General features: G+C 33.2%; 1 protein-coding gene across 2 annotated transcripts in view; it reads left to right on the top strand.

Annotated features, from left to right (window-relative positions):
- The window catches only part of TUSC3 (tumor suppressor candidate 3), a 112,019-nt gene that overhangs the window by 43,585 nt on the left and 45,287 nt on the right, over positions 1-23,147 (top strand). For both annotated transcript variants that reach the window (XM_053976288.1, XM_053976289.1), the window contains exons 3-6: positions 3,535-3,652; positions 5,865-6,005; positions 6,550-6,690; positions 16,489-16,578. In XM_053976288.1, coding sequence (XP_053832263.1) covers positions 3,535-3,652; positions 5,865-6,005; positions 6,550-6,690; positions 16,489-16,578 — 490 coding nt within the window. The remainder of the gene's footprint in view (positions 1-3,534; positions 3,653-5,864; positions 6,006-6,549; positions 6,691-16,488; positions 16,579-23,147) is intronic.

The following is a 23,147-nucleotide window of genomic DNA, read 5'->3' as shown; positions in this document are numbered from 1 at the left end:
CAATGAAGGAATAGGAAATTTGGAGCAAGCTGTTGAAAGTTCTGCAATTGCTTTTCTTGTGCACTTCAGGACCTGATAGAAGTACTGATGAGTCCTGCTTAACAAGTCAATAATTTTATACTTGGATGATAACGGACTCATTCTTCCTGAGATTACAGTTTTTTATTCTTTTACTTTGAAACTTCTACAAAAGAGGACCTCATAGCTTCTTTTCATCTGCAGAAGATTGAAAATTTCATGGGATGCTGTAAATAGAATAGCATAGATTTTAGCTTGCTTTCCCCTTTTATAGATCTGTGTGGTTTTCAATGAGTGTTTATACTCTCTGTTGCATTTAGTGAATTTTCTAGAAACATTTGTAGATTTTTTCGGTGCTTTTCATCAAGACATTATGAGTCATCCTAAACAAAATCAAATAAGCATTCTGAATTTATTGCCTTCTTGACACTGAGAAGATGTCAAAATATGCATTTAGCTCCTTGTTCCTTTAGTTTTGAGGAACACCATTCTAAGTAAAAGCCAGATGTTGTATTGGAAGTAAATTGCAGCACTGATCAGAGTTTACTTTAAACAGATGGATCAGAATGTGTAAGTAACCTGGTAATACATTCTGTGCCAACTGTACATTTTTAAGTATTGTACATAGTGTGCCAGAAAATAATGCCTTACTGCTTTCTTTCTCAAATAATTCCATACTCTTTTATTTTTTCCCTAATATTCAGTTTGTGTTTTCCTTACTATAATGTCAGACCAATAGAATAAAATTAATCTCATTAAATATAGCTCAAGTTATACAAATCTGATTAACTGCTATAGACACACACATAATTAATCTTTTTAAATAAAACATTTAATATTTTATGAGCACCTCTTGCATAATGGAAGAATTTCTTTAGAACACTTGCTTAGCAGCTTACGTTCCAGTAGATTGAATTTTCTGAGTAAATCTAATAGTAGCATTCCCTTTTGATCTGGCCACTATTTTCTGGCAGCTGTTCAATATTACTGTTGTTGCTAGCTCCTGTGTTGCTATTATGACAAAATTCTAAAGAGGTGACTATAGCAGCAATAATATTCAAATCTTCTCCATCTATTAAAAAATCCTGTCAAGCAAATGAGCAGTGCTAACATTATATTCTGTTGAGTTCAGACCAAGTGTAGTTCTTTGCTTTTATGCCTTTATAGATTTTCACATAATTATTCTAGTAATTTTGTATAATTAACATTACTTCCTAGAAACAAGCTGATAGAATGGGTATGAACTAATTATAGAGATAGGTAGATAAAAACTTGACAGTTGGTATTGTCAAGTTGATAACTGGTAATTGAAGACTGAATTTTTTCAGTCAAGTGCTTATGCTTTTTACTGTTATTGTGTCTGAAAAGGAATGAAGCAGTGCTACAAAAAGTTACTAATGTTATTCTATAAGAAATTTATCAATTGTAAACGATACAGTGGTGTGTAGGATGATCTTCAGTTACGTGTGTGTGGTAATCCTTTAACTTTGTATTCCTGCTGCTCCTTGTTTCACTCTTCTCCACACCCTTCAAGCTCTTCTATGAGGATGCACCATAGAATGGTTTGCTATTTTCAGTGTGAGGGTGAAATTGTGCTTTGAGTCTGTCACAAAAAATGCAGCCTTTTGCAAAATAATACTTTAAATGTTATCCATTAATTTAAAATAGTTTAAAGATGAAAAATACATGGAGATCAATGGGAACAAGGGACTTCTCAAATGGTGGGGCCATAATTTCTGATTTTCCCAGAAATACTGTTTCATTACAAGTGAAAGGTAGATAAAGAAGAATGGTGGTATCAAGATGAACTGATTTTCATCTTGTTCTTATAATAAAAATGGTTCAGCTTAAATATAGCAGGTTTAACAGAAGAATGCACTACAGATACTGCTTAAGATTTTACTGCATTCCTTTGATGTTGTCTGACTGCCCTCTTCAGGATGACAATGAATGTTAGTCTGCTTAGTGATAATATCTGTTTCTAGAAGTAACCAATCTAATGCCTGAATTGCTTCTTTTCTTTTTTTAATTGCAAACTGCCCATTGAGTAAGGGTGTTAAGTAGCAAATTTTACCAAATCAGGTAATAAGGGTGAAAGTTGAGTTTTATTGTGCTTCATGTTATTTAATTCTTTGTGGGAGAAAGAAGTCATCAATTTTCATTTTAACTCTTGATGTTTTATGATTTTTTTTTTTTCATATATAGTACAGATTTCTTAATACTACACAACTGTGCTGGAGTTTGTATGTAACATATTTCATGTCTAAGGTTGATCTCAGAAAGGTCTTACAATATCTGTGATCCTGTGATGCTCTTCCCCCTCTTTGCTCTCTCTTATATATGTGTAGTGCAGGGTTTCTCTTGCAGCAAACAGATTTTTTAAACAGAACTTTTAAATAGTGTTCTGCACCATGAAACACGTAGAACTGTTTTTCTAGAAACACTGTTTTGAGAAAAGCTGCAGAACACATTTATACTACTTCAGTATCTTACCGTATGCGAAGATGAGTTGTCAAGTGATAAAACACTAGTTTGGACTATAGAGTGGATGTGATTAAACAGTAATACGGAAATTAGTAGAAGAATCTGTCTAAATCAGAAAATACTGCAAGCTTCCTTCATTCTGGGTTTTTTTTTTTTTTCCCTGAATTTTTGTTGGTATAGATTTGTCCTGTGAAATAACCTGTGGTTTTATGGCACTGTGTGTTTAGAGGATGTCATTGCTAGTATTATTCTCCTGGAATGCCCTTTGTTTTTCCCTTCCTCTTAGTAAAGTCAGGGCAAAGTTGCTTGTTTTGATTTGTGTTCTCTTTGGGTTTTTTTTTTTTTGGTGGATTGGTTGGTTTTTGCTTGTTGTTTAGTTATTTTATTTAGGAAGATATTTAGTAGCAAATCACCATCTAGTGCTGATAGAAAAGATTATATGTTGTGCAAAATTACCACATTTAAAATGACTTTTAGAGAAATAGCCTGGAGTTTGTCATGCTGCTTACAAACCTACTTTTGATTCCGTTAGGATCATTTCCCCAGTGCTTAGTAGTTTCTTTGGCTCTCCTATGGCTCTTCTATTTTAGGAACATACTTCTTTCACATTTGTGTGTTATTTGTCCCCTAGTTTCAGAATTCCTTATGTATAGCTGTTTCTAGCAAGTATATCCTGATAGCACACTCAAGGGCCCCATAAGCATATCCTTGCATGGATCCGTTAGCAGATCTGTTTGATACTTGCAACTCAGACCAGTCCTATTTACTGAGATTTTAAATATGGAAAACATTACTTTTTCTTAATATCATCTTGGGATTTCTCTTGTATAGTTTAACTTAACAAATTTCTAATTTTGGAGATGACAAGTTTGAAACAGAAAATTGCATAAGGAGCTGAAACTTTTTAGTTGATAGTATGGATGTTGAGAATGATACTGCAAATGTAATTCATCTAACCATTGCAGCTGATTATAGTATATTTTTTACAAATGGATGGCATATGGATATACATTTGTTTCTTTTCCTTAACAGGCAAGCTAATGAGGAATATCAAGTGCTGGCTAATTCATGGCGCTATTCATCTGCTTTTTCAAACAAACTGTTTTTCACAATAGTGGATTATGATGAAGGGGCAGATGTTTTTCAGCAGGTAAATGTTGAATACTTCAAAGCATTGTCAGTTCTTAGAACTACATGTCAATTCATCAAATAATACAAGATAAATTAAATTCTGTTTGTAGGTGTGCACTCCTGCTTTGTATACAATTTCCTCCTGGTTAAAAACACAGCAGTTTCTGTGACAGCAGTGAAGACACACTCTACTAATAACCACTTCCAGTATTTTCCAAGTGTAGTTTATAATCTTTGTTTATAGATTGCATTATATGTATATATATGTGCAACTTTTTTTTCTAAGTAATTGTTTAGGCAATTTTTTAGAATTAAACACATTGTAAGTAACACTTCATTTAAATATTTCCTTTATTTTCTCTTTAGAGGAAAAAACTCTTTAGTAAAAGAGCCTTTTAATTGCTTTTATGTAATACAATATTCTTCAGCTTCAGTAATATTTAGTCTGGAAATTCCTCTGGGAAAAGAGAACAGACTGGTTTACATTTTATTTGTTGACTATGAAGAGTAAAAGTTGGAGAATAGTTTAAGGTCTGCTCTGAAATTGAGAAATCAAGGAAAATGGCATCTCTTGAAAATGAATAGTAAATACTGACATGCTTATCTTTGATATTTGTCCATTGATTGAAGCTAAAAGTGCAGATTAGGAGGAGTGAAAAACTTTGAAGGTATCTCTATATTTTAAATACCTTTTGGTGAAGTGTGTGACTTAAAATGCTCAGGGAAAAAGATTAATATGTCTTTTTTAAATACTTACTTTAAAAAGTTTAAATAGTATGTTTAATAAATATTTTTACTTCTAGTTGAAATATTAGAATGTATTGTGTAAAAATGGTTATTAGTGGCTTAAGATCTTGCTTTAAAAATTAAAAAAAAAATTGCAATTCAAATCATGTTTACATTTAGAGAAAATTAAACATAAATATGTAAGAGGGTTTTTTTTAAGAGACAGAATGTTAAGAATAAGGTATACTAATGACTATTTCAAGGTGGATTTGAGGGAAATGCAGTTCTGACTTTACATTTATGTGTGCAAAGTCATGTAATGACTTTGGCATCAGTGATGCCATAGCAAAAAACCAAAAAGTAATGTGATTTTGATTTTTGCAGCTTTTGCCGTGTTTATAGAGAAATGACAAAGCAGTTCCAGATCAGCTGCCTCCAAACTCCATACAACGTCTGAATGTTTCTTTATCTTATGAAATATTTTATTTAACTATTTGACAACATGTGTCTTAGCCTTTCTTGGAATGTTTTTTATTTCCAAATCATTTCAGTAAAGAAGAGGACTATTTTTTTTTTGCTTAGATGGAAAATATTTTAATAGTTGGTATTTTCTGTTGATAAATTCAGCTTTGTACTTGATTCAATATACATTTTTGCTAATGTGATGTGATGAAAAACATATTTGCTAATGTGATGTGAACTTAATTTTTCAGGAATTAAAAAAACTTACTTCTTTATTTAAAAAGCTCCATATTGCATCACCCTTAAGTATTACCCCTGATTTTGTTTATGTTAATTTTCATTTTTTCTAGTGCTTTATTGAATGATTTCTGAGGTGGCCTGAATACTGAGGAATTCTATATAGTGAAATTACATTTTCCTATACTACCTTGCAAAGCTGAAGTCAAAATTTCAAATAGCAAATGTATATGTAGATCTATTTGTTTATCACTTTTGAGGATTTTTTAATATACTGTGAATAGTTCCAGTGGCATCAACACATGAATAAACAGTAACTTCTAGGGCAAATTCCATAGTTATCCAGTTATCCAGTTATCCTAGTTATCCAGTCCTTTTTGGATTCAAAAAAAGCCGAGTCACTAGTGGTTAGTCTCTTCTAACCAAACAATGTCAAGCTACTTTGCTCCCTTAGAATTATAAGTTAATGTACTTTAATAGATTGGTTGGGTGCAGAGTCTCTTTTTTACCAATTACAAGAAAGGTCTTAGAGTGTGTGAGAACTTTAAAGCATAAGATACTCTTATATAGAAAAGCTTGTGGGTGAAACATTCTAAATAATTGAACAACCTGAAGAATCTACTGGAAGGAATATTGTGAGCACTCTTTTTGGAGGACTTAATATGAGAATATTTCAAAAAATGTCATATATGTAGGCAAGTGATATTTTTACACTAATTAGATTTGTGTTATTGAGGCTATAGTGGTGTTATATTTTGAGGATAAGGTTACTAATTTTTTTCCTGCTGTTTTTCCTGGTTTTGTAGCTGAATATGAACTCTGCTCCGACTTTCATGCATTTTCCTCCGAAGGGTAAACCCAAGAGAGCTGACACATTTGACCTGCAGAGAATCGGATTTGCAGCTGAACAGCTAGCTAAATGGATAGCTGACAGAACAGATGTTCATGTAAGTCTTTCAGCAATTTTAAAAGTTGAAGGTAAATGTGTCTTTGTGGTTTGAGACATGTTGACGATAAATTCCATCTTTCCTTTATAACTTTCTTTGTCAAGTGAGGGTTCTACAACACATTAAAAAAATAACATTTTTGTACTTGTGAGAACTTCTGAAGATTATATTCCATTCTTGCTTTGTTATAGTCTAATTCTAGATAAAAACAAGCAGTAATAATTAGTTGTTAATAAATAAAATGTGCTTTACAAAACTTAATACAAAACACTTAGATTAGAAGGTAGCTGCTTTTAGTTCAGACACAGCCTGTAAATCTGTTGAAGAAATAATGTTTCAGAGTTGCACAGTTCCAAATTAAACATGAACATTTTTCATAGTATGTGCTTATTAAAGAAAGTACTATTTTTTCTTATTAGATTATATATTAGGGACTAGTCTTTCTGACCCTGAAACCAGATTTCAGGTGTTCCATTATGTTTACATGGAAGATGATCTGTATATAAGCATTTATTACAATCTGTATTTGCATTTTTCCTTCCAGATTAGAGTGTTCAGGCCTCCTAACTATTCTGGTACAATTGCACTGGCTCTTCTGGTGTCTCTTGTTGGTGGCTTGTTATATCTGCGAAGAAATAATCTAGAGTTCATCTATAACAAAACTGGCTGGGCCATGGCAGCTCTGGTATGCAGATTTTCCTTACTAATATGCTTTTTATTAATTTCTTATCTTAGCATATATGTGTTCATTATATACAGGGAAAATTAAAAACCATTGTATTAGTCCATTGTTCAGAATGATACTGTCAGAGAAAGATTTATAATCCAGATTTTAGGTTTAATTCTCATAAGAAGTGAGTATCAGTTACTATGAGTGACTCACTGAAAATTAGCAAATTCTCTGATAGCTGCAGTTTTTTCTTTGAACTTTAGTATGAAACTATTTCCAATAATTGTTACTGGTGTTTATGGCTATGGTTCAACTTGCCTTTTTTGGATAAAATCCAAAATGTTGATCAATTGGTTTAGCATAGATATTGGTGTCACTACTATATCACTTTAGAGTAATGAAAGGTTGAGAAAAAAAGAAAGGCTTATGTTTCTAAGACAGTGATAAAAGATCTGAGAAACAAAGAAAAAGAGGGACTTGTTTCCAAAACTGATTTCAGTAGTACTGACCTTAACATTCTACTGTTAACCTAAATGAGAATAGGATGATCTTAGTGTTAGCTCTGAGGAAAGACTAGATCTAGGCAAGTCTGCTTGAAATATTAGTCAGCTAAATCCTCAAAACCATAAATAATGAATGAAGCTTGAATTTGCTGAATAGTGTATTGCACTGTGCTTATTTACATGGTGGTTTTCAAATAACTGGGTAGACTGATGAAAAATGTGGGATGTGCAACATAGCTGTCTCAGTTTTAAACAGGAAATAGTATTCAGGAATAGTGGATGTTGTTATAGTGTATAAACAAGCGCTCATTTCTCTGACGTCATTGTGACTGAGAGAAGAGGAAAAATCTGAGGAGCAGCATCAAAAGCTTAATTTTCAGGCACATGGCATCAGAAGCACGGGTTTCAACACTAGAATAGTGTCTGTAATTATTGAGTCCAATCCCATATTTTACTGCACTAGTAGCTATATAAATGGAGAACACTACTTTTTAGAAATTCATCCACGTATTTTTTGCAATATAAACGAAGTGTTTATTCTTTTGCCATTTAAATTATTATTTATTCCTGTGATCATTTTAAAGACTTTTCCTCAACTTGTATTGATATGAATTAACCTTTCTTGAAAGGACATGCCTAGGATTGTGGATGGAATGTGAGTTTTGTTTGTACGTCAGCATTCATGTTTTATTTCTCATCTAGGCTCCCTTTCCCAAGAAAGCTTGTACCAGGTGGTCTTTTGAGGTCTCTTTCAACCTGGGCTTTCTTATAGTTCTGTGTGTTTAGTTCTGCTAGACTTAGGTTATCCTAAAACTGGTTTTTCCTTTTCAATATCATGTTCTTGGTTTACTATTCTGCTCTGATTCAACAATGTGAGAAGATATCTTCTTTTTGTGGTACTGTCACCTGATGAGCCTTTGGCAGCCTTTATGTCATAAAAGTCAAAAAGATAAAATTACCTAGTATCTGGTGAGTTCTAATTTTTATATCTAGATTATTAATAAGAACTTAAGGAAAGCTCTTTGTTCAGAATTCTTTAATATTTGGCATTAATCTTGAATAATGGCTACTGATAATACTGTTTTCTCTCATGTGCTGTCATAGCTTTTCCTACTAGTGTAGGAAAACATCTTTATTAAAGCAATTTGTTAATCTACACCATACATTGAGGAAGGAATACAGAACAAGTTTTCAAATAAACCACCCCTAAGACTGGATTTCAAGTAGAATGAACTTTCCTTTTGATCTAGAGAGCCAGGATCAGAATGTCTCCTCTGTCCCAGGAAGTCATTTGGAATATCCCGAGATCTAGCACAGAGTTTTGACATGTCTCTCCCGACATCTTTCATATTTAATTCTGTATATTTTTCTAGGTTACCATTATTTTTCAATGATAATATTTTCTAAAGATGCTCTACTACCGGTTAATCTCACATTTGAAATGTATCAGTCTAACTTTTTTTTTTTGATTTCTAATCTTTAGCAACAACCTGACTAAAACAATAATTATCACATGAAAATAGATACTTGTGTCAAAAAGTCAAATAAAGATATGTAATCAGTGGTATTTCCTTTGTTTATCTATGCACTCTATCTCTAGAGACAGCAATTTTATCTCAATTTCATACCTCAGACTTTTCAGATGAAAAGTTTATTTCAATGTTTTGTGGAATTGTTGTTTTTGTCTTGCAGAGGTTAAAAACGAGTTCTTCAAATCGTAGAATCATTCTACTACAAGCTGCAATATATAGTTGAAGAGAAAAGGAACGCATCAATTTTTTCTTACAATGTTTGCTGTTTTCTTTAGCAGAAGCTCAAGAGTGCAATATGAACATGACTGTTAATTGCTGTGTAGAAAACCTGTAGTGACATTTAGCTGAACTCCTGAGGACAGATCCAAATGTAATCAAAGATTTTAAGAAATGTATTCATGTCATTCAGTAATTGTCGTCCTGCCAATTGTATAGACAAGCAAGTAACTAAAATGGCATTAATGCCCTATATTGTTGCTAATGCTTTTTCCTGTAAAATTCTGTTTACTTTAAAAATTAATAGCACTTAAAGGATGTTCTAGGAAGTGGTCTTATATCTGAAAGTATGTTGTAATTAATCATGGCATTGAGCCAATGCTTTACTATTTTAATTGTTATTGTTCTGACTTCACAATGTAGTAAAAGCCCCATACCCTGTAAAGTGATGGTTTAGCAAAGATCATATATTTACCAGAAGTCTTTTTGGACTTGAGACATGCACAGGCATACAAGTTAATTTTATAAATTCTTTTTGGTGGAATCAGCAGGGACTCCAGATTGCAGACAGATGACATCAGTTAATGACTAAAATTTGTTGTGATTTATAGAAGAAAATGGGCAGTCACTAATAATATATATATATATAAAATATTAATATATAAGGTAATAATATGTTCAATATTGTATGGTTATTATTCTCTTACATAGTGCTTTTTTCCTACCAGTAAACTTAGAGCTTCTTTTTTTGATAAAAGCTCATTAAAAGGAAAAATTGGTAAGATGGTATCTAGTTAAGGAGAGAAAGTAATGCCTAGGAAAATGCTTGTTATGAAGGGTATAAATAAGTAATAAATACTTAATTCTAAATCATAATGTTCTTAATGAATATTTTTTTCCTTTTTGAACTTTCAAAACCAAATTAAACAGAGAAATCTTGGCAAGATGTTTAAAAAAACAGAACAGAAAGCCTGCATTTTCAGCAGAAGTAATGACAATTATTTTGTTCCTTATTGGCAGTTGCTTTTTCAGATGCTATAGAGCTGAGAAAGCACAAAAGCACTTTTCTAAAAGCTTTAGGTTTGGGGTTTAAATGCTTTTTGGGTGTACTGCTAGGTAGCTAGTATTCATTAAACATACTGAAAATAACATTTTTTAATTTCAAATGAAGGCTTTTTATAGAGATTATGGCATTCAGTGACTGAAAACTGTATAATTGCAAACAGAGGACTCTTGTTTTCTTGTTTTGTTAGAGCTTCTTAGTTTGCTCTGAACAGTTTTCATGTTCCTAAATCTTAAAAAAAAGAAAACAAAAAGTTGGTTACTTTTTATTTAAATGAAAAATGGGTGGTGTCACTCTGCCTGATTGAATGATCTGTTGCTAAAAATTAGAAGAAAATTCTCAGCGTAAAGAGTCTGTGCTGTTTTGACAGGGGAACCCAGAAATGTTAATTTGATAACTTCATTGATATAAAAATGTTGTGTCTCATAGACAATGTTTCCAGTACTCTTTTAGAAAAATATTTAGCAATGCAATTTTTGATGATGCAGCTAATAGTTTTGATAGACTTGCAGAAGCAAGACCACAGGTTTCATCCCTGACATTGATTCCAATGCCAGCTCACACAAGACCATGAAATTGGTTTTGCCCTCAGCATTAGATTGCACCACAGGAATATTTGTGGTTTCATGCCCTCATTGAAGCATTGCAGGCTCTGGTAGAATCTTGTATGCCTTAGGCATTTTCACTTGCAACATTACCCAGAAGACTTTTAGGATGGCAAACCAGAACGACTGAGTCCCAGTACATAATATCCCAAAAGATGTGTTGAAATCACATGTAAATTTATCCCCTAGATTATTGTAGGCTTTAATTCAAATTCTACTATTCATCTATGGATATTTTCCCTCTGACATGCCAACACAAAGATGACAAAGGACTTTTATGCTGGTAACAAGAAGCAATTCAGACTCTTCAGGACTCTTCATTTCTTAAGCAGGCAGAAGATCAGATGGTATAAACTAGGCAAGGTTCTAACAGTTTAGGTAAGGAATTGCTTCATTTTAGACAACAGTATGTGTGCTGAGAGTTTCTGTTCTGTTCTGGCTAGACTGTCTTTTGACAGCATTTTCTGTACCAGGCTGTTGTTTTTTGTTGTTTTCTGCATGTAATTTTCAGTTTTACTTTATGCGTATATTTCAGATTTGCCTATATACCTGTGGAATCAGGGAAGACAAAATCTGTGCTGACATTAGAAGGCAACTGCCTAGGATTTAATTCTCTTGGGCTAAATATGACAGGTCACTTGAACGAGGAGACAAAGTGTGTGTTTACTGTTCTCATAAAAGTTAATGGGTATGAGAAATGTGTACTGTGTGGATACACTCCCCAGTACTTACACCACATAGTACATTCATCAGCAGTTATTGGTCCGAAGGAGCTTGGAAGGTCTTATGGCTACTAGTGACTTTTCCACCCCTTTCTGGAAATGAGGATAAAAAATTAATGTGCTTTATTCAATGATAAACAGAAAAATGAAGGTTTCTCTGTGTGACTAGATAGGCATCCAGAAGAACATCAATAAATTCTGATTAATTTCCTTTTCGTCCTGTAGTTAGAGGTTTTAGAGATGCACATTTAAAGATACAAAAATCCATTCCCTTTGCTTCTGTGTTGTACTCTGTCCTTTAATTGCATATCTCTTATTGGAGAGTCTGATAAGTGATGGATTTAGAAATGGAATACAGATCTCATAGCATGAGAACCTTCATTGAATGCAAAAGCAAAGCTAAACTGGATAAGAAAGGATTACATTTCTTTAAAACAGTAATTCTGAAATAGTTAGAATTAACATATACAGAACAATATAGAAATAAAGTGTACAACTAACAGTCATGTGTCAACATTTTATTGAACCTATGCTTGAATTCAACTATATCCATAAATTAATCTAAAATTCATTATTTTTCTTACATTACAAAGTTTTCTATGTTCTTGGGTGTAAACTTGCATTGGTTTTGTATATATATATCTATATATATAATTATTGGTTTTGTATACTATCTGCTAATAGGAAGCTTCCCTTCAAAAGGCATACTAAATGACTTTTTAAGTCTCCAGCAGTTTTGTTTGATGAACTAGCAGACAGTGTTAAACAAAACTTGGGCCTTTGAGAAGGGGTTGTATAAATATATAATAAATAATTTGCAAAGTTTGCAAAACCAAGAACAATTGAGAATTTCTGCTTATGTTCCTGTGAAATTGTGTCTTGCTTGCAATTGAGGGTTCTGCTGGGATTCTTGGTGCTTAATTTATCTTTTATCTGTTCTTAGAAACCTTGTGATTTACACACAAATGCACCATGGGTGAGCTTAAAGCAGTCTCCCCCTTAGTAAAACTAAGGATGGAAGCCATCAAGGAAGCATCACTTTAATTTGTTAACAAGGTCCTGCAGCAGATCCATCTACACATGGAGTGTACTCACCTATAACACCAGTGTTTGGCTACAGAGCCAAATACTCTTCTTGCTTTTATCATTTAGATGCAAAATAAGCTACCTAAATCTGGAAGCTGTTAAAATAGCTTAAACCCTGAAAAAAAACCCTGAACTCCATTGATAAATCAGGTGGCATGCAGCAGTTAGTGCTGTTCTTGGAGTCTGACAAGAAGAAGGAAGGAGCAGATGGAGGAAGGGTGTGTCTGTAGTATTCCTTTTTGTAGAACTGCTGAAATACAGACTCTGCTATGGAAAAGTGGCATTGTGATCAAAGATAAGTGCTTAACTTGAATCTTCTCCTTTACTCCACTTTTCATCCTTTGAACTTCGACAAGATCCAAGAAAATTGCAGGAAGGCACCATATGAAAGTATGCATGCATACGAAAGTAAATATGAACAAGTTGATCATTTGTAGGAATTAATTTGGCAAAGTTTCTAACTGGGAAGAATCAACTCACAGTAATGGTTAGTCTGGAAACTTTTGGATCCCAAAGTAAGGGATCCTATGGAAACTATGCCATTTGGAATGCTAAACATTGTGTATCAGCATGAATTACAGATGTATGCCTCTGTTTTACAAATAATGGTGCGTATTTTACAAACAGTAGAAGTCTGTAGTTTCCAATGTTGTTTTTTTTTTACACAGATGATTGTAGTTGGAAAATATAGAGCACAGCAAAATGAGCTTTAATGTCAAGCACTGTATGTAGCATTCTAAATTCTTGCATAAGGAATATGATGAAAATGCTCTGTTCTTAGGATACTTAAAATAGATGAAGATTGGAAAAGGACAGGGGAGAACCTGAAAAATTTATTTTGGCTGCAGAAAAAGTTTATGGAAAAACATCATAAAAAGGAACATGATGGAAGGAAATAATTGCAGATTCAGTGTGTTGTAGACCAAATTAGTTTTTTTGGTCACTAACAGTCTGAACTGAAAGAATGTGAAAGATGCCTTCAGGTTAAATAACCGTATTGTTGAGTCCTTGCTTTTCATTTATGTTTATACTTGACATTTTCTTCTCCCCACTATTGTGTCTCCTAGTTACTTTTTTTGCTAGATATTATACTGTCTCTCAGTATAGTATTTAAAGCATGAAAGATCTTCAGTAATTTGGGAGATTTATAATTTATAAAATATATTACTATATATAAAATGGGGTAGAGTCTTTTTGATCTTTCCATATGGAAGCAGATTTGGTCCTAGAGATTATAAATTACAAACAGTAATTTAAAAATGAGAAAAATTACTTTTCATGGAAAACACACTTTCAGAGAGGCACAATTTGTGTACTCTATGCATCTGTTATCTTTCAGTGTTTGAATTTTCAGCTAATTTTTTGCCTTTCTAAATATCTTTCACTTCACTTTTGATACCCATATTTTCAATTTCTACACTTTCGTGCTTTTGCATAAGCTATAATATGAGTCATCACCAAAATTGCAGTATAAATTTCTCTGCTAAAACAATCTGCAAGGTATAGAAATAGCTATGCTACTCTTCTCCCAGTATACCCTTCTCACTGTATACTCTTTTCATCTTCTTGCATATTATTAATTAAAACACAATCCATTTGCTGGCAATCACTACCTGCATGTCTTCATCTGCCATGTTAGTTATTATGCTGTTACATTCTAAATCCTGTTAAAAGCAAAATGAAACACATTTTATATTAAAAATAAGATCCTGTTCTTATTGTAACTAAAATCATAACATTACAACAAAGCAGTAATTAAACCGTATTTGAAAATGTATCTTCTATTACAAGAGAAGTCTCATTAATGACACCACAATTAAATCGTTCTGCATACATTTCTTGGTATCTTTACCTTTCTCTTATGTCATGGTTACTCTTCCACTGCTTCTCTCTGGATCTGCAGATCATTCTTTTGCTTTGGGGTGATGTTGTATTGTGGTGAGTTGTCAGCATTCCATGGTCTTTGCTGGAAGAAGTATGATGCTGCTTACTTCCTCCTTGGTTTAGAGTCCACTTGGGGCTATTTCCACTTTGCACTTCTTCACTGATTTGTAACAAAATTTTACATCAGAATTTACAGGGTCAATCGAGGTGGTCTTAAATATGTTGGGTGCTTGTCCTTTGTTTTCTTTATTAGCACTAAAACTGTTTTCTACAAACTCCCATGTCTGTGTTTCTTTATTCACTCTTGGATTATTTATAGGCTTGGGATCTGCAGTATAATCCTGTGCATCATTTCTTGTCATTCAATTCTGACACATTGTAGCCTATGTTTACACTTTGGCTGCCTCTGCTGTCATCTCATCACTACTGTAATACATCAATATGTTGGTACTATCTATTTCATCCTAAAAAGAATAGAGGGGAAAAAAATGCCAATTTAATGTAAACTAGGTATGGTCACCTGGTCTTTGGAAAAACTGCTGTTTTAGCTAAATAGGTAAAGCCGTCCTCTCCTACAACTACCAAACAGCAACAGTAAAAAAAAACAACCTGAAAAAACAACCAAACAAAAAAACCACCTAAACCCCAAATGAAAACAAAACCCAAAGCCAGGAAAGCCAAGACAGATTTGAATCAATGTTGACCAGATTCCATAGGAAGGCCGTGTTCATATTTCTAGAGGTAGCAATGCTGCATTTACAGGGATACAGAGCTACACTAGCTTATATTCACTTCACAAACATGTTGCTAAACCTTCTTCAACAAAAACACTCTAAAAGTTTTTAGTAAACCCTGGTCTAGTTAGTCACTATGGTGTCACTGCAGACCCCCAGCCAGGTAATAATTAGCATTGACTCCATGATTGCAGAAGGCTGATCAATTGCTTTATTATATCGTCCTATCCTGTATTATACTGTACTTACTAATAAACTCAGTAACCCCTCCAGCCAGTCTGATACAGCTTTGACCTAATTGGTCAATCAATCCAAACACCATCCAGTGTGCAATTAAGAAATCACCCTTTGGTAAACAATTCTCCATGACACATTCCACGGGTGCACAACAGCAGGTGCAACAAGTGCAGATAAGAATTGTTTCTCATTCTTTTCTCTGATCTTCTCACAGCCTTCCCCAGGAAAATGCCTGGGAAAGTCTGTGCCTGCTCTCTGTGGCCAGAGAGCTGCTGCCACACTATGGTACAAATTTTTACATTAATGATCCATCTGCCTTTATGGCATGATCCATCTGCCATATCTTCATGACTTTATGATGCTATTTGAAATTCTAATGTGCGGTAAAAATTAGCATGTACTGTACTTAAAAATGTAGCTTTTGTAAAGATTATCTACACTGATAAAACAGAAGACATATTTAGATGATACATATATCCTATTTCTCTCACTTAGTAATCCAAAATACTATGCTTTCCTCTTTAAAATAGTCTTAATGACTCTTGGTATGACTGGCGTTTATCATGTACATTCTACAGTATGATCTTCTACAAGCATTAAAGTCTGTTTTCACAGTTGTTACGCATCCCTAACCTAACCTCACACTTTTTTCTGTTGGGAATTTTCAACCTTTTCAACAAATCAACCATTGCTATTTGTCATAGCTAAAATGAATCTCTGTCATATAGACACATCATGAGAATTTCATAAAATAGGACAGTTTTTTTTTTTTTAATATCTGGATTTTTTTGTATTACATTATATATAATTTCAGACATATGAAAACAAAAAGGTAAGCTAAATATTTGTCTAAGATTTAGAGGCAGAAATATTTTCATGGAAGGTTGTATAAATCTTGAGTTTCCAGAACATTTGCAATGCCTTCTACTGCTGCAAATACTTGTTTTCATGTAGATATGTAAATGTGGTGCATAAATTTAGGTTTATTTCAAGTGAGATTTGGAAAATCTGGCTTGAGCTAACTCATTTTCAGAATGGTAGAAGTCATGAAAAAATTCATGAAAGCAGTGCATCTGAAGATACTATCCTAAAATACAAATAGAGGTAGATACTGTGTCTGATTAGTGAAAAAAAAAAACAAGCATATCTAAAGCAAGAGTAACCAGCAGAATGGTTTTTTGTTCAGTCCTTCACAGTAAATTAATGACTATATTGTTCTGTCTTTTTCTAGTGCGTTGTATTTGCTATGACATCTGGTCAGATGTGGAATCACATCCGTGGACCACCGTATGCACATAAAAATCCTCAGAATGGACAAGTGGTGAGTTGATAATTTTATTTTGAGGGGAAAGGATGTGTAGACAGTCACTTGCTACAGTGAGCCTACAATTGTGAATAATTGCAGGTCCATGGGTCTGTATTAAAGTCTATCAGAGTCTTAAACTAATTGCAATCAGAGTCTGTTTTGGAATTTCAGATCTTTAGAAGGTGCCACCATCTCTGATTTGAGCAATGAAATGAGTGGTTGTGTTCTAACTTCTCTCTCTGCAGCTCCTAGCTGTAGTGAATGTGTTATAAATCGTTCCATACCACACAATTCCCACTGCCCAATGATAAATGTAGATGTTGTGTCTTTTTGTAGGGATGTGCTTCCTCACACAGTGGAAAAAAAGTGTTTTGTTTCTCCTTTTAGGCTACACAAACCTTTTTTTGCACAAACCTTTGAGGTTTGTAACCTCTTACCTTCCTCTCCCAATCATTTTAGTTAGAAAAGGAGATGCCAAGTATGTTCATGTGCTTTACACCGTTTTCCATCATGTCTGTAACTCTTCCACTAACTTTTACAGAATGCTTTTTCCTGTATCTCTGTGCTCCTTCAATTTAAACTCTTTATCAGCTTTACTAAGTAGTTACCATTGACTCCTGCCAAAATTACTTCTATATCCTGTTATTGCTGCCTTTAAAGGATTACCTTATTTGCTTCTTCCTGCTTACAAATTAACAAATGTTCATTAGATCATCAAATGTTCATCAGAGAAGAATAAACTCTCTTTGCCTGTTAGGAAAGTAAAAATGACCTTGGCTAGTTCCTAATCACTCCTTGTTATTTACGACTTTTAAAGCAATTCTACAAAACCTGCAATGACCAGGAAGCTTTTTTTTTTATTACTCGCAGTCTATTGCGCTATTTTCAGTTTTGTCCATCACTAGTTCAAGGAAACTGTATTACATCTCAAAGAAAAGACTTATTTTAAGCTCTCTTTGTGTCATATCTTAATTGGAGTAACAAAAAATGATGGTTTGAAATTAAATACTGATCTGTGTTTTATCAGGAATGAAGCAGAATATGGATGTCATAATAGAACAGGATTTCGTCTGTGAACTTTGTTATTCAGATACAATTTGGTAATACATAAATAACCTCAATAAAATGCTGTTTATGAAAACTTGGAATTTTTCATTACTGCCTTTATGACACTTTTCAATGGAGTGACAGAAAGAAGAAATATTGTATACGAAAATCACTGTTTGTGACAAATTAGTTTTACACACACTTATTCAATTTTTACACACACTGCTTGTCTTAAAGCCTGTTTTGGAAGTATACCCTACATTTAATAATTTTGAAATATTCCTGAATTTGTGCTGGCTTGTCTACATTTTTAGAGTGTGAACTCATATCCTGAATGTCTGAAGTGCTACTACTTTGGCAATGTTAGTACACACAACTAAGTGATGGAAATAATGGTAAAGATGGTTTTAAATTCTAGATACTAATCAATTGTACTGGTCAACATACATTCTTTTCTGGCTTTGATGCTTTTTATGACTTCAGGTAAGTTTTTTGTACCTCTGATTCACCTGTCTGTCCTTGTTCGTATGTGTCAGTGATCTGACTGCTTTGTATGTGGCAGTAAGTAAAACCAGTTAGATTCTAAGAATTAAAAGAAGAATAAATGAAGGATTACCAAGATCCTACTTTAATTAATGTATCACTGACCAGTATAATTGTCATTTAAAGCTCTAACTTCAGAAGTGTTAGAAGCTTAATAAGTAGGCTATAAATACTTTTCTATTTTACATTGTGGTTTGTTTTTTTTTCCTCCTTCAAATAACACTTGAACATTTTCCTGTTTCATTTTTCTAACACTTACCTGTGTTTCTGTGAATTTGAAGTAATAAATGTGCTTAACTAACCTTCTGTGAGATTTATTCAACCATGATAATTCACTGTAACACTTTGTGAATTGTCAGCAGCTGCTGTCTTTACATCTAGATGAAATTTAACTCATCACTTTCTTTCCAATGTCTAGTATTTAGTAACAATTCCAAATTTGCATGTCAATTTTTTGCAATTTCTTGTATTTAATACTCTGAAACTTTGTTGACAGTCTTACCATGGAAATTTCTGGTTTTTAGAGGTTGCAGGAATAGCTCATCAAGCTTAATAGTTTTATTATTAGGTTCAAAATTATGGATTCTTAGTTTTTCTTATTTCATATAAGTTAGTGGTTCAGTTCTATACTAGCCTGATATGCCAACAGACTTTGAAAATGGTAATACTCTGTCTTCATAAACTGTTCTTTGCCTCAAATATCTCCTATTATATAATTTGTTCTTGCTGTAATTTTAGATGACACTTAATTTGTTATTAAATTCCTGGAGGTTTTTCAAAAGATGAAAGGACATCTGTCTCCTTTGCTCAGACAACAATACTTACTCTTGCCAGTATCTTGTACGCATAACATCACCAGTTCTTAAAACTTGGCTTTTGTATTTTGTTTGTGATTACCTAAGCTACTTTAACTGCATGACTGTATTCTTTGAAGCTTTGAAAGCATATTTTTATATTTCTGTGTGGTCTATTCTATGAAGCTGATGGTGTCTCTTATTGCAGTTGTTGCAGATAGTTCCTTTATTCCCTACTGATATCAACTAATTTCAGGTTTTGGGTCCACATGGAAGGGCATCCATTTTTATGTAGAAAGCTGAATCAGACAGTAACATTGTTTTCTATTTCATTTCTGGTTTAAGTTCATAAAACTGTGCTAGTCTTCTATCTTGACATGTACTTTATTTCTGTTTTATTTCTAGAGTTCTTCATCTTTTGCCAAATAATTTTGTTAGGATTGGGCCCTTACTGACTGTGTTATGCTAAAATCTGAACCTGTTTTACTGGGACTGAGAGTGATAATTAAACATTCTGTTGGTATCTGTGTGTAAAATCTCGTGAGACTTCTGATTTTTATTCAGAGCTTGATCTGTATAGAGCTGATGGTGAGAGAAGCATAAATGGAGAAAGCAATTACCTGGGTTTGAGCCTTCTGTAGAGGTAACTCTGCTGCTATTTAATTGATCTAATAGCAAAGAATTCTCAGTAGATTTTCATTAACTTTTAACCAAATAGCAGCAATGACTAAGAGAGCATTTATGTATATCTGTCCATGAATTAGCTGCCTATTATTATTATTATTATTATTATTATTATTATTATTATTATTATGCACACAAATTCTACAATTTTTATTGTGCAATGTGCTCAAGATTGCATCTTTTAAATGGTTGGAAGTTTGCTCTAAATGAGACCAGGGAAAAGGACAAGCTTGATCTAAAATGCTGAATTAGCATGGTTTCCAAGACTTGTAATTTTCTTGCTTTCTCTTAAAAGAAAGTATTAGAAGTTAGAAAAGTTTTTTGTGTGAAGAGGAAACTATGGCATTTTATTACTAGATATTAGCTGGTTTTCCTGTGTAAATTGATGCTTTGTGAAATGGACAATAGTATTATTTGCCACTATATTAATTGGATTTTTTTTATTGTCTTATATCTAAATGGTTGTTGAAATTCCTTAAGAATAACACAAGTTGTGTCCTTAGGAAGCAGTTTGTATATTAAAAGATCTTTTACATAAAACACCTTATAATATCATATTAAATATAAATATTTGTTTAACTGTAGAGCTTATTCACCCTGTTTTTTTCCCCCACTTACCTTTTGTCAGTAGTTTTATAACCACTGATCTTTACTCACTTCTCTTGCTGATACAGTTATGTAGTAAGCTGTATGTTTCTGAAGTTAAATGAAAAATATATTTGACTGCTAGTATATATTTTTCATTTGTCAATACAAAACAAAGGTATTCATTCTGAAAAATTTATGCTAGGAATATTGGGATTCTTAATTTTCACTATCCTCCACTGCTAAGCAGGATAAAATGTCACTTACCAAGGTTAATTCTTCTATGGTTTCTGATAGTAATCTAATTAAAATATACTCAAGGAACTGTTTTATATTCTAATATAAAATACATTCAAGGAACTGTTCCTTGAAACTTTTTAAAGTAACAACTCACCCTTTCAAGCTCAGTCAGTCACATTAAATTCATTGTCCTTTGGCCTTCAGTGCATCTGGAAGCATGTTTGAAGTAAAATTTGCCAAGATTGTCTTTTTAAAGCCTGACTTTTCTAAAAGTAGCCATATGATGGTAGCAGTGCAATACAGACAAAAGTAACTTTAATGTGTGATATATTATTTTGTATGTCTTGCTTTCAGATAAAAAAAAGAGTTCATACAGGTTATTATCAGTACCTAACAGAAGGTATCCAGATTGCCCTGACTTTCACCACAGCAATATTTTGGTGCATCTGTTGCCACAAATCACAGCCATAGTACTGTTGAAAATATATCTTAATATTTTACTGGAATAGACAATTATTTATAATGACATGCTGGATTGAAATGAGTAGTGTATTAGTTATGAGTGTTTTTAATTAAATAGCTTTCCCGTTGTTATCAAAGCAGTGAGTCTATTCAGAAGCTACAAGAAGTAAAGGGTCTCTAAAGCTTTTAAATTAAATTTCTGTCATGATTTAGTAAAAAAATTGATCAATTGGCAGCATAAGGTTTTTGAGATTGCAAGGATGATTGTATCTGGCATTCTGTATAACCTGTGTTTCTACCTTGACATTAGAAAAGGGAAACCTTACACAATATTTGGAACTCTTTTTTTATTGTGGGAAGACGAGGTGGGAAGATGGTCAGGACAGAAGTGTTGCTGAGATGAGGGATTAGAACCTCTGTGTTCTTAAATGGTCAATTATGGACACATAAATGCTGTAGAAGTTCACATAGTACCATTCTGTTGCTGTTATTTTGTCTGAGTAAAGATGGAACATGTTCTCATGTAGTAAACCCAGATCTCAGACAAGTAATAACATAGTAAGTAGTCTATTATGATAGCATTCAGTAAAATAAAATAAAAATTTAAAAGCCTGCCAGGTTTTAATTGCTTCTTGTAACAACAGAAATTTTAATTGACTGATACCACTTTCAACTGCCAAAATAAACACCCCTTGCCCCTACTCTTTGCCTTCCTTTTGCTAAGTGTAAATGGGCTCCTAGAAGCCATTTACTTTCATTTGGAAGAACTATTTTCTTCAGAACAGCTCTTATGTCAGAAATCAGGGAGGCCTCAAATACATGAATTTTTGAGGTATCTGAAGATAGAATGATAATGCAATGCAGTAAAATATACTTTAAGGCAGAAAACCAGAATGGCACATGGGAATAACTGGTTCATGTTCTTCTGTTACTAATAGAACAAGAGCCATTTTTGTAAAGCCAGATTAAATGCCACACAGGAATCTATTTTTTTTGTCTTCCTGGACTTTACTGGTTGTGGAGATGTATATGGTAAGAGCCTTATCTATTAATTAATAGGTAACTTTGAAGATTGTGTAATCCAGCCGCTTGCTCAAAGGTTTCTCTTTCTCTTAGACAAAGGGCTTTGTCTAAGAGAATTTTGAATGTCTCCATGGTTAGAGATTTCCCAACCTATTCCAGTGTCTAGCCCATCTACAGAATTATTTTAGTTTTACCTTTTAATTTATTTTATCTTTTGTTTTTAATTTCCCTCAGAAACAGTCAAGGTAAACTTTATCTTCCTCGTCAGTAAAGCTGATTTAGCTGAGTTCTTAATTAGAATTTAACATTGACTTTAATAAAATTTGGATTTAGATCAATGGTACAGCTTTTCAGAGCTTCTAACAGCATATTTTTGCTTAAGTGACACTATGATATCACTACAAAATCCACACTGAAAACAAGAAAATGTTATGCCTGGAGTAGTCAGAGATGTTTCTCTGTGTAGATTCTCCTCTCTCAATATAGGCATGCAGGTGTTCTTCTTGTACCTGTTAAACAATTGTTTTCTTCTAAAATCCTACAACTTGGAGATTGGGGAAGTCAGAGGAGAGGATTTTCCACATTATTCAACACCATCTTTCACTCTTTTTGGTGGATTATTTTGTGAATCTTATATATTCCCTGTGGAAACATAGTCTATAGTACAAGGGTGCAAGGTTCTTTTTCCTGAAGTAAAATTTCAGCAGTTGTGAATTGTCTTGTGAACTACTAGGAAAAGCTCAAAATACTATCTATCCTGCAGAGCCTTCTAGAGCTGGTGTGTTTTTATGTTGGTGAGCTCTTGTCTTTCCATATAGGTTTGCTAGTTAGCTGTAATGCTGTCATTTCAGTGTAACAGATCCACTTATACCTGTGGACTATGTCAAGAGAAGGAACATGCATTTGATTGTGTTAACATAAATGAAGCAGCGTACTTCAGATAGTCCTCCATGGACTAATTCACCCATAATCTCTGGTTCAGAAAGATACCCTTTTATTGTTGTAACTCATGGTGGTTTTTTATTGAACATAAGGAACTTTTAGTTGGGTTTATATTTTTCGGTTTTTTTTTTTTTTGTGTGTGTTTTTTTTTTCCCTGTAAGTCAATAATTATTTGCTACTTGAAATTTTATTAAGTATAAAATGATTTTTCTATGTTTACATGAAAACAAAAATTATTATGACATTTTCTTTTGTCTAGCTCTG

This window comes from Vidua macroura, chromosome 4 (genome assembly GCF_024509145.1).
Source record: "Vidua macroura isolate BioBank_ID:100142 chromosome 4, ASM2450914v1, whole genome shotgun sequence".
Lineage (NCBI taxonomy): Eukaryota > Metazoa > Chordata > Aves > Passeriformes > Viduidae > Vidua > Vidua macroura.
Note: the sequence above shows the minus strand (reverse complement) of the source record. Positions and strands in the feature narration are given on the sequence as shown.